Source organism: Magallana gigas, chromosome 2 (genome assembly GCF_963853765.1).
Source record: "Magallana gigas chromosome 2, xbMagGiga1.1, whole genome shotgun sequence".
Taxonomy (NCBI): domain Eukaryota; kingdom Metazoa; phylum Mollusca; class Bivalvia; order Ostreida; family Ostreidae; genus Magallana; species Magallana gigas.
Window position 1 is genome coordinate 30224405 of NC_088854.1, and position 12031 is coordinate 30236435.

Genomic DNA, 12031 nt, shown 5'->3' on the forward strand with positions numbered 1-12031 from the left:
ATTCGTTATAACGATTTAAATTCGTTTTAACAAATTCAAGAATTCGTTATATCAAATTCAAAAATATTTTTTGATAGGTCCTATATGGGCTTCCGTACAAAACTACGAAAGCCTAGTGAGGTCAAATATGAATGTTAAAAAAAATAATAAAATGTCGTTATAACGAGATAAAAGTCGTTATAACGAGATAAAAAGTCGTTATAACGAGTTAAAAAGTCGTTATAACGAGATAAAAAGTCGTTATTACGACTTTTTAAAGTCGTTATAACGAGATAAAAAGTCGTATTAACGAGATAAAAAGTCGTTATTACGACTTTTTTAAGTCGTTATAACGAGATAAAAGGTCGTTATAACGAGATAAAAAGTCGTTATTACGACTTTTTTAAGTCGTTATTACGAGATAAAAAGTCGTTATAACGAGATAAAATGTCGTTATAACGAGATAAAAAGTCGTTATTACGACTTTTAAAAGTCGTTATAACGAGTTTAAAAGTCGTTATAACGAGATAAAAAGTCGTTATTACGACTTTTTTAAGTCGTTATAACGAGATAAAAAGTCGTTATAACGAGATAAAATGTCGTTATTACGACTTTTAAAAGTCGTTATAACGAGTTTAAAAGTCGTTATAACGAGATAAAAAGTCGTTATAACGAGATAAAAAGTCGTTATAACGAGATAAAATGTCGTTATAACGAGATAAAAAGTCATTATTACGAGATAAAAAGTCGTTATAACGAGATAAAAAGTCGTTATTACGACTTTTAAAAGTCGTTTTAACGAGATAAAAGTCGTTATTACGACTTTTAAAAGTCGTATTAACGAGATAAAAAGTCGTTATTACGAGAAATTGCTATATATATACCGTTATACATCTTTAAGGTAAAGGAAATACCAATGGAATATTAAAGGTGTGATAATGGAAACTGAAGAACTAGTAAAACGGTATTTTTACCTTGGTTTGTCAAATGCGGAAATTCTAGCCTTTCTTGCCTTAACTCATCATATTGTCATTAGCGTTTCAACCTTAAAGCGCATCCTACGGCGTTTAAATATGAGAAGAAGAAAAGATTATAGTGATCTATTGGATGTTGCGATATTCATTGCCCAGCAGCAGCAGACTGCTGGAAAACTACATGGTTACCGTTGGATGCATCTCAAATGCTTGCAAAATAATCTACGTGTTCCAAGAGACAGTGTATATGAAATAATGAAGTTACTAGACCCGGGCGGGATGGCAGCTCGAAGAAGGCAACGTTTAAAAAGACGCCAATACGTTAGTAAGGGACCAGACTTTGTATGGCACATTGATTCATATGACAAATTAAAGCCATATGGCATAGCTATTAACGGATGCATCGACGGATTTTCGCGAAATATAATGTGGCTAGAAGCTAGTACAACAAACAGTGATCCTAAAGTAATCGCTTACTACTTTATTCAAGCAGTTCGACGGAAGAAAGGTGTTCCAAAACGAATTCGAACAGACATGGGAACAGAAAACACCCATGTTGAACAGATGCAAGTTTTTCTTAGACGTAACCATCAGGATGAATTATCAGGACAAAAAAGCTTTCTTTATGGAAAAAGCACACATAATCAGAGAATAGAGTGGTTTTGGGGATGTTTGAGAAAAAAAGTAGGACAATTTTGGATGGATCTTTTCCAAAACCTATCCAGTGATAATGAAAGTACGTCATTTTGTGGTACCTTTCTCGACAAAAGCTTAATACAGTTCTGTTTCATCAAGCTAATTCAGGTAAAATTTAAATATCTCTCTTTTCCCTCTCTCTCTCTCTCTCTCTCTCTCTCTCTCTCTCTCTCTCTCTCTCTCTCTCTGAGTGTTTGTTGAATTATTAAGTTATACAACTAAAAGGGATCAAACTCGTAAGTGGGCGGTTAGTTTCTGAGTTTTGTAGGCCTAGGCTAGCACTTCTTAATTTTTTTTTGACAGAAAGACCTGGACGAGTTGGCAGCAATGTGGAATACCCACACTATTTCGTCGAGTGTTAACAGGCTTCGCGAAGGAAATCGTCCACTGATGATGTATACTTTGCCTGAGCTGTTCGGTTGTGAGAACCAACTTTGCCCTGTTAATACACACGAAGTTAACTTGTGTGAAGAAGAAACAACCCCAAAACCAGAACACCCATGTGATGACACTGTTAAAGAACTCTGTTTCGATATAATGGAGGAAACTGGAGATGTCATGCCAGACAATGCATTTAGTGCCAAAGAGTTGTACTTAAGTCTTAGAGATGCGATTCTTGAACAGCTATGAACTATTGTGACTTAATGATTGTCTATTACAATGACAAACGGAATTTACTTTACTGGCTCGATAGAACTATTTAGAATGACATAATTGCAGAATATGAGGAGTTTATATAAAACATTTAAATAAAATGGCTGACAATTCACATATTTCAATTGCCTAATGAATTTCATATTAACGTAAAACTTTTTTGTCTGTAAAGGTTTGGGTATTGTTAACATATAATTTTTCTTTAATATATTAAATTCATATAGTATGGCGTTTTAAAGCTAATTAAGAAATGAACTCAATTTCTACCCAAGTTATACGAGTATTTACGCTTTATAATCCGCGAAGCGGATAATAAAAAAGCGTAAATTGCTCCAACCCAGGTAAACTCGTATAACTTGGGTAGATAATGAGTTCATTCCTTATAATTTAATTTTCTGTAATTAATTATACGAATTGAGTGCGTTTTACTTTTTAAAATGATAATTACCTCTTCAAAATTCAAACGTAACGTCAAGCGGATTAGTACGTTTTTGACGTTGGTACATTGTGACGTGTCTTGTGACAAGCAAACCAGGTTATACAAATTTAACAAAAATTTTCTATCCAATCAAATGCTTCGTTACAACCAGAATTTATATATATATTAATTCTAGTTGTAACGCGCTTTCTGATTGGCTAAACACACAGAAAAAAAATAATTTATTTTGTATAACCTGGTTAGCTATGTAGCCACCCCTCTTGACAACCCCATTTTCACGCGCGTGTTACAGTTTTTATTTAAATTCAAATTTTAAATAATTTCTATCTTTTACAATTAATATTTTTTTAATCTATTCGCGGATTATAAAAAAGCGTGCACTGCCTCAAACCAGGTTATATCGGATAATCTGGGCAAAAATTAAAATTATTCCTTAAATAATTGTTACTTTGACTGTTGCTGTAATAATAACTGGTATATAGCACCCCCCCCCCCCCGCCCCATTTTCTATAACGATTATCACGTTGTTCTATACTTTTGATTTTTTTTCCTTTTTCAGCATTGTCAAAATGATATATTCACTCCTTTTTGCACATTGATATTTAGTTGATATTATGCATGCCCTCTCTGTAAGGAGGAACAAAATATTGAATGAGAAATTCGAAAACTGGTCATACACATTTTGTTCTGTAATTTACATACATGTATAATATATGAATTATAAAATAAGCACACAAGAACAATCTTTTACATTTTGCTTTAATGAACAAACCAATACAAAATATCATCAGCTTCCCGACAAAGATATTTGAATGTTAAAGAACATCAAACAACACATAATCAATGTGAAAGGTTCTGATGTACACTTATTATGAAATGACATCATAATCTACGTACTAGTAGTTTTTAAGTGTGTCTTATAATTTGCAAACTTTAGATCTATTAATAATTATTGGCTGTATTTCTTATATCAATACACAATTCCCCTGTTCCCTACTTATATACATGTACACATGTACAAGAAAAATATAGAATTACATTTTTATGAAATTAATGCTGATATCATAAAAAATCTAAACAAAAACTTTGTTACAAAAAGAATTTAAAAAGAAACAAAACTGAAATTAAGGCTTCTTAAAACTGAGCATACAAGTATTTCCTTTCATGCTTCTTTTCATAAAACACATAAAAAATTAAAGATCAAAGTTAAAAGATTTACGATCTGTTTCGCTTTTAGCAACACATATTCGCCAGTGTAAATATGTACTGCGCATGTATTGAGGCATTTCAAATAATGTCCATTACCCATACATTTGCATTTAGAACTGCCAAAAATTCCGTCCTAAAACCTGGAAAATTTTCGTATGTTTTCGGAATTTCAAGCAAACACGAGCAAGTATGAGCAACAGGGCGGCGCGCCAAACCTTGAACGTTCACAAATGACACTTCAATTTTGTCTTTAAGCAGCAAGTCAGACCCGGTGCAGAATCTCATGAATTTTTTCAAGGTAAAAATGTCAAGCTCTCTGACAAATCGACGTACATGATTTGACACAATTATTTCCTCCTGAGACATGGTTTCGGGGAACTTCAACAACGCTAAAACTTTCCTGGTTGTTGGAAAAAGACTTTCGTACATTGATTTCAGCTTATCTTCTGGAATGCCAAGTTTCTTAAGATAAGGACTGATACAGTCTATGACAAACATAGAAGATTGAATCAGTTCTTTATGTGCAATTTCTTCCAAAATCTTGAGAATGGTATCTTGTTTAGGAACTCTTTTTATTTCGTGTTGATCTAAAATTTCAAGAAACTCATCCATATCAACTGATTCAATGTCTTCTAAGGCAGATTTAAGACACTGCGCATCACTTTCCGGAATAAACTTTAAAAATTCATCAAGTATGTTGCTTTTAACTGTGTTATATAGACATTGCTCTAAAAAAGCAATCGAAAGCTGTATAGGGAAGTGTCCAACACTCTTCCATCCAAAAACAATAATTTTCCCTACGGAATGCCACTCAGACTCTCCAAAATCATGTCTCAGGCATGGTACTTTGAATGCGCTTCCTAAAGTACACTCTTCAAAAAATGAGTTCCAGAACTCGCAAAGGATGTCCCTAGTAACACCCCCTCCATCTTCGGCAGTTTCGGACATCCCATTAGGAAGTATCACGTCCAGAGTACAGAGATCTTTAAAAGGGTCAACATCCTTAAACTCCTGGATCATTTCTTTCAGAACATGTCCTCTATGTACTGTTATTTTCCGTTCCGTAAGCGTTTTCGGAGGAGGGGTTTCATCTAAAACATTGTCATCTATTTCCTCATCTATTCCCGCCAGCTGTATTGCTTGCTTCAAAATGTCATGTTCCGGAGATGCTGTTCTCCTGTGACGTAAGGTTACGTGTAGATCAGGAAGTTCGTCTTCGTCGTCTGACTTATTATCATCTTGCGATATTTCATTTGCGTCCATCTCATTGTTTTCATCCTTTACAGCATTTTTGAGTTCATTTTTTTCCTTTGTTGTAAAATAGAAACGCAATAGGGAAAGTTTTGTTTCATCATATATTTCTTTAACAGTCATCTCATTTCGAACACTCCTACCACTGAAATCTCTCAGGTCAGTCACAAAGTCTGTAATTGGTCCTTTTGGTGATTCTCCATTAGGAAAAAACAATCTTATTCCTTCTTTTATTAAGTCATCTTTTGTTGCATTTTTTTTAATACTAACTTTTCTGGTACCTCCCCCCTTTTTGAGTCTTACTTGGACTCCTCCATGCATCCACCCTAACTCAATTTTTCTGGTTTGTTTTTCTGCGTTTTTGTTTCCTATCTGCCTAGGTCGCATATCTTCAAGTTGCTGCTCTTCTTCTTCTTCAGACAAATCATTAAATTTGCGCTTTTGTCGCGGGTCTTCAATTTTTTTTCTTAACACCGCAAGAAGATTCTCTCTTTTCGAATTCTGTTTTTGTTTCTTTTGTCTTTGTTCTAAAAAGCGCTTGACTCTTATTCTATCTCCATGCAAAGGGATGTATACTGAGAGCTCCTGATCGCTCATTGACGTTATAAGTTCAGGGTCTATCTAAATAACAAAGAGATCGAACATTATACTTAAGAGGACCTCAAATTATTGATTGTTTCTTAAATTCAACATAAGTACACTTTTACCAATATGCACTAACAGGTATTATTATAGTTTTAAAAAAGAAGAAACCAGAAGAGAGCAATTTAAAATAATCCAAATATTAGTACACTTAAAGGAAAAATCCGAAATTTTAATAAGTAAAAACGTAACTTTGCAAATATTAGTACACTTAAAGGAAAAATCCGAAATTTTAGTAAGTACAAACGTAACTTTGCAAGGACTTTTATAATTCTTGACACATTGCAATTGGGTAAATGCAATTTTATATAAAAATGTGAGGTATAATATTTAAATATATTTTCTGATTCTTTTAATAGCTTTTCTATATGTCAAAAATGGCAAAAGCATTTGTACTGATTTTCATTTTGCTGTGATGTTATTTTATTGTTAACCTTTTGCATAACAAGTAAAGAAGTTGAAATCAGGCAAGCTAAGGCGGAGGGGGGGGGGGGTGTGTGCCAAAAAATTAAATTTTAATTAACCATTCGATTTTCATGTACCTGAATATTTTTAGAAATGATTATTGAAGCTATCTACAATTATTTGGTAAAGAAAAAAATCATATATTTTGACTAAAATTTTTATCATTTTTTATATCTTTATATGGAGTTTTTCTTTTCAAGGAGGCCAAACTGATATAAAAGGACATCGACCCAAGCCCTCTTAACACACACACACACACACACACACACACACACACACACACACACACACACACAGAGAGAGAGAGAGAGAGAGAGAGAGAGCACGTTAAATAATGAATGCAGATCACTTTTTCTTGAAATTGAATGGTTTACATTACCACTAAATTTGCATAGCCCTGACTTTTTACCTCAGAATTTAAAGGGTTCATACTTCTAAAATATTTATGATCTATATTAATGAAGATTGCATGTATAGTATCAGGCATTTGGCGAAATCTACTTTTTGCGCACACATTAAGCCTCGCACTATTAACTATGTAAACTATGCAGTGACAGCTTCGTGAAAATTAATTTCATATTTTGATGCATTTTACTTGATATTTAAACTTTTATACAGTGACATAATTATTCAATCATCTATTTATATACGGTCACATACTTATTCAATCATACTTAAATGCTTAAAAAAATTTTAATCGGGAAGTACTCTAGCCTCGCCTACTATAAAAGTAAAGTTAATTAAGCTACATGTGTATTCGGAAAACAACAAAACATCGCGATTTATGTTATTTGATGCATGTTGTAGTTTCGGCATAACATTAACTTATTCCATGATACTGACAGTTCATATCACATGCCGATCATTTTTTTTTAAAGGAATACTTTGTTTCTGTACTGTTTACCGACAACTTTACAATTACTTATGTGTACATATGGCATGGAATCCCGATCCCGATTCAGATTAACGTGTGCTACCCTGGTTCCCTGAGCTACCCATTACGCACAAGAACCATGCTAGCTCATGCGCAAGCTGAATTTTCCCCATAGCATCCGGTTTAACCTCGCTTATATATTTTCTGCGTGGACCTCAGGGTCCACGCAATTAGCAGATCAGATACGAATGGGAATCAAGTGAATTGTTCAAACATGTATTAACAATGTTTGTTTTATAAACATGAATGAAATAGGTGTTAAAAATGTCCGCGGCGAGGCAAGAGAAAATTGCTGAATTTAATAATATGATTTTGAGTTCAGATACGGTCGGTTAAAAAATAAACTGTTGATTTGTATTAAAAGTGTTTGTTTTCTAAATATACGGTATTCATGTAAATAGTTAGTGTTATTATTGTGAAAATGTCAGCGATAAGGTTTTACCACGTAATGACGTTTTCCAACAATTTTAAAAAAATTATAAACAATTGCATGCACAATGCATTGTTATGTGTTCGTACTTATTTGTAAATATAATAGATACTATAAAAACACCAAATCAATTACTTTATCTATCATTTTGAAACATTATGCTAAATATCAAGTATATAATTAAAATAAAATCCAATAATTGTTTTAATAAGGTATTTGATGTTGGCAAATTCATAAGTCTCTATTCAAAGGTCACCTCTGTTAAGAGGTCACTTTGGGTGCCTCCCGCAGGTGACTGCTTAATACAAGTTTGACTGTATATACCTTTTCATCTTTCATTTTTCTCACACATTCTACCGGAATGCAATCCCAAATATCTTCCATCGCGATCGATACTTTATAAAGAGGATAAAATACACAAATTGTCATATTATATACAAAAAAAGTCGTTATTACGACTTTTTAACTCGTTATTACGACTTTTCAAAGTCGTAATAACGACTTTTAATCTTGTTATAACGACATTTTATCTCGTTATAACGACTTTTTATCTCGTTATAACGACTTAAAAAAGTCGTAATAACGACTTTTTATCTCGTTATAACGACATTTTATCTCGTTATAACGACTTTTTATCTCGTTATAACGACTTAAAAAAAGTCGTAATAACGACTTTTTATCTCGTTAATACGACTTTTTATCTCGTTATAACGATTTTAAAAAGTCGTAATAACGACTTTTTATCTCGTTATAACGACTTTTTATCTCGTAATAACGACTTTTTAACTCGTTATAACGACTTTTAAAAGTCGTAATAACGACTTTTTATCTCGTTAATACGACATTTTATCTCGTTATAACGACTTTTTATCTCGTTATAACGACTTAAAAAAGTCGTAATAACGACTTTTTATCTCGTTATAACGACATTTTATCTCGTTATAACGACTTTTTATCTCGTTATAACGACTTAAAAAAAGTCGTAATAACGACTTTTTATCTCGTTAATACGACTTTTTATCTCGTTATAACGATTTTAAAAAGTCGTAATAACGACTTTTTATCTCGTTATAACGACTTTTTATCTCGTAATAACGACTTTTTAACTCGTTATAACGACTTTTAAAAGTCGTAATAACGACTTTTTATCTCGTTATAACGACTTTTTATCTCGTTATTACGACATTTTATTATTTTTTTTAACATTCATATTTGACCTCACTAGGCTTTCGTACAAAACAAAATATTTCTCACAGATTTTTAATCAATTTTCATAAATAATTAATAAAAAATAAATGAACTGATACTATTTATTACTTTTCAGGCTGTAAATTGCAAAGAAAATCCAAGTAAGTTATGTTTAAGATTTAGTACATTTGAAATGTAAACTTTGGGAACACTAGCTATGATATTTTTTTTTTTTAGAAAGAATAATTCTTATGTCATGGAAGACCTCTGGAGAGTCAACAGTCATCACTATACAAAATCCCCCTTTGAGCAAAAAAGTAAGAATCTTGTGTGAATAACCCATAAATAAAGTTTCATACTCCTAGATATTTTTTATGAAAATTTAGAAGTCATAAAATAAATTTTTGCTATTTGGCCATGCATTTTTTTTATAACTTTATCCATCATTCCTGTATTCCAGCCATAACAATGTCTCTTTCTCTCAAATATATGAAAGTTATTGTACAAAGTAACGAAATATTTTGAAATTTAATTAACGTGGACTGTGTGTGTGTGTGTGTGTGTGTGTGTGTGTATAACGTGCCTCGGCCTCGTTTATTATTCATATATCAGCATGTAGGTTATAAGTTTTAAGCCGAGTTTATTTTGAAATGACTTGAATTACTTGAATTCCATTGAACTTTTTAAAGTTAAATGTTTGTTGTAAGTTTTCATGATTAAAAAGAAGTACTGGGACTTTATTTTACAATAATAATGATTTGATGAATAATTACAGATGACACTCAAAGAGATAATTCTAGGTAAGACAAAGTTTATATCTTATCAAATACTGAGGTTGAGGTCTAGTGAAGGACATATTATTTACAGTTCGTAACTTTTTTCATAACACAGCAACGAAGAAGCTCTTCCAGACTATGTGGTGGTGATATCTGACGATGTCTATGAAGAAAGTCATGGTAAAATTTATGTCATCATCATTATGTGTCTGATGTTAATGTTAATTATATGTAAATATATTTAATCATTTTTAACGTTCATGCTTTCCTACACAACCACTCTTAAGCATGTATGCATGATAGCAAATATCCTAAGTAAAAGACAATAAAACTTGGTATTTTAGAAGTTATAAGCTAGTGGCAAAGTTTATATCAATGCTGCAATTTGATGCTAGTGAGAAATTTCATACTTAAAGAAAATAAAGAAATAATACTTTTGTAAACAATGAACACAATGCCTTTAATGTTTTTTTTAGGTAATACACAAAATGAAGGCCTAAGGTAAGACAAATCTGTTTTAAAATATTACAAAAAAGATTATCGTAGCAATTCTTCGAGTTAAAAGACATTATTGTGCGATTCATAAAATCAAATGAATTACAGTCATGACGGTGAAACCCCGGAATATGTGGTGATTTCTGACGATATATATGAAGAAAGTCTTGGTAATTATTATGATGTATCATCTATTTTTGTTTACTTTTAAAAACAGGCAATTAACATATGGATATACTAAATGCTTCAAACAATACCTTTTGAAGGTCTGGAATTTTAATACATAACTGATATGATTTTTTTGATACCCTGATTTCCGATTTGAGGAATTATGGAAAAACCTCGTTATTCTGGTACCCAATAAAATAAAGATACTGATGAACATGATGACATAAGAATGAACAAAACTAAGCAGAATACAACCTGAATATCGTCGCACAAGGCTTGTCGGGACGAATGTTGTAATGGCCACGACCAAAGAATAAGAACGAATTCAGAAAATAAAACAATTATCTAAAAAGTCAATATCATTGATTTTGAAACATTTTGAAACGGACTTTGTAATAGCGCAAAAGAACTTTCAAATTTATCATGCTAAACATATTTAACTGCATTTGTCCTTATATAATAATCCAATCCACACTTTGCAAAAGTTGTTTCCGCTTGCGGGGTCAACCCAAAGATCAAAAGGGAAAACGAACTTTTTTCTTCTTTATGCAACCAAGTATTTGGGCGTCCTGTAATGAAATCTTTTGGAATTTAATTCCTGCCTTCAATATTTGTGTTACCCCATCTTGGGGCAATCAAAATACAGAACGGAAACGGATTTTTAATGTCAAATGAGAAAGTTATAAAACTTTTAACTACAAAGGCTACTATGAGAAATCTATGGGTTTCCCCAAAGATGGCGGCCAAGGGACTTAACTTTTGTAAAGTGTAAATTGGTCTATTGTTTTAAAGGAATACCTCTTTGTATACAGCATGTATTGATTATTGATAAAGGATCTGTTAAACAGCTTTTTATGAAAATCGAATGTGATTTACAAACTGTTTGCAATGATGATGTAATGTAAAAATTGTCTAAATGATTTTATATTTTATTTTACAGATCCGTACCTGACCGCTTACTAATTTTCTTCGTCCACCAATCATGTTACCCATTGAATAGATGGTACTGACAGTATCATGTCGACTTTGAAATAAAATTGCATTCAATTGAACTATAATTATAATTTCATTGTTTTTTCTTGTTTTTGTTATTTTTCTTTTTCTTTCTTGTTTTTTTAATACTTTGCATAATAGTAGTTAAATAAGAAATGCCAATTTCTATCGATAATTATTTGATGGACTTGTTCGGTAAATTCGATAAAGTAAATGATGGCATTGATTTTTAAACAAAGGCATGTAAAAATGTTAACGACAAAGAAGACATGTGCTATTTTAATTTTAACCAAAGTTTTTAACCAAAGGAAGGCTAAAACCTGAAAACAGAATAAAAATACATTGTTACATGTATTTTACTTCCTCTTCGATTGAAATTTCGTGGATGAAAGAGTTGCTTCAACATCTGCAATAAAAATGGAGAATAAAAGCTTTCGGAGCCAACATATTAATCTTCATATTTTGCACACTGGCTTTCGCTCAAGGCAAGTATAATATTCATTTTACCTTTAAAGTATCAAATTGATAAACAAAACTTGAAATATGCTATGCAAACAAACCGTTTATTTACATTTTGAATGTTAAAGTAAAACTTTCTGTTTTAAACTTTAAACAAATGTCTTAAACGTTAGGAACTGTTAATTTATGCTTATTATAAATAAAAAGATAGACAAATAAGCTGAAAAAAGATTGAACCTATATAAACAAAAACAGGGCACGAACCTTGTTTACATGACA

General features: G+C 31.8%; 2 protein-coding genes across 3 annotated transcripts in view; both read left to right on the forward strand.

Moving 5' to 3' along the window:
• LOC136272922 (cell adhesion molecule 2-like) overlaps positions 1 to 11772 on the forward strand; it is a 51024-nt gene extending 39252 nt beyond the window's left edge. For both annotated transcript variants that reach the window (XM_066076069.1, XM_066076068.1), the window contains exons 10-16: positions 8998 to 9022; positions 9099 to 9178; positions 9637 to 9661; positions 9753 to 9817; positions 10114 to 10138; positions 10241 to 10302; positions 11241 to 11772. In XM_066076069.1, coding sequence (XP_065932141.1) covers positions 8998 to 9022; positions 9099 to 9178; positions 9637 to 9661; positions 9753 to 9817; positions 10114 to 10138; positions 10241 to 10302; positions 11241 to 11263 — 305 coding nt within the window. In that variant the 3' untranslated portion in view covers positions 11264 to 11772. The remainder of the gene's footprint in view (positions 1 to 8997; positions 9023 to 9098; positions 9179 to 9636; positions 9662 to 9752; positions 9818 to 10113; positions 10139 to 10240; positions 10303 to 11240) is intronic.
• LOC117684335 (uncharacterized) lies at positions 700 to 3102 on the forward strand. Its single transcript, XM_034455988.2, has 2 exons — positions 700 to 1757; positions 1953 to 3102. The coding sequence occupies exons 1-2, from the start codon at positions 918 to 920 to the stop codon at positions 2277 to 2279; spliced, it is 1167 nt and encodes a 388-aa protein (XP_034311879.1). The 5' UTR covers positions 700 to 917; the 3' UTR covers positions 2280 to 3102.
• Positions 11773 to 12031: the final 259 nt, after the last annotated feature.

Coding starts and splice junctions, on each gene's coding strand:
- LOC117684335 (XM_034455988.2), top strand. CDS start 918: ATGGAAACTGAAGAACTAGTAAAACGGTATTTTTACCTTGGTTTGTCA. Junction 1,758..1,952: donor GTTTCATCAAGCTAATTCAG/GTAAAATTTAAA, acceptor TTTTTTTGACAG/AAAGACCTGGACGAGTTGGC.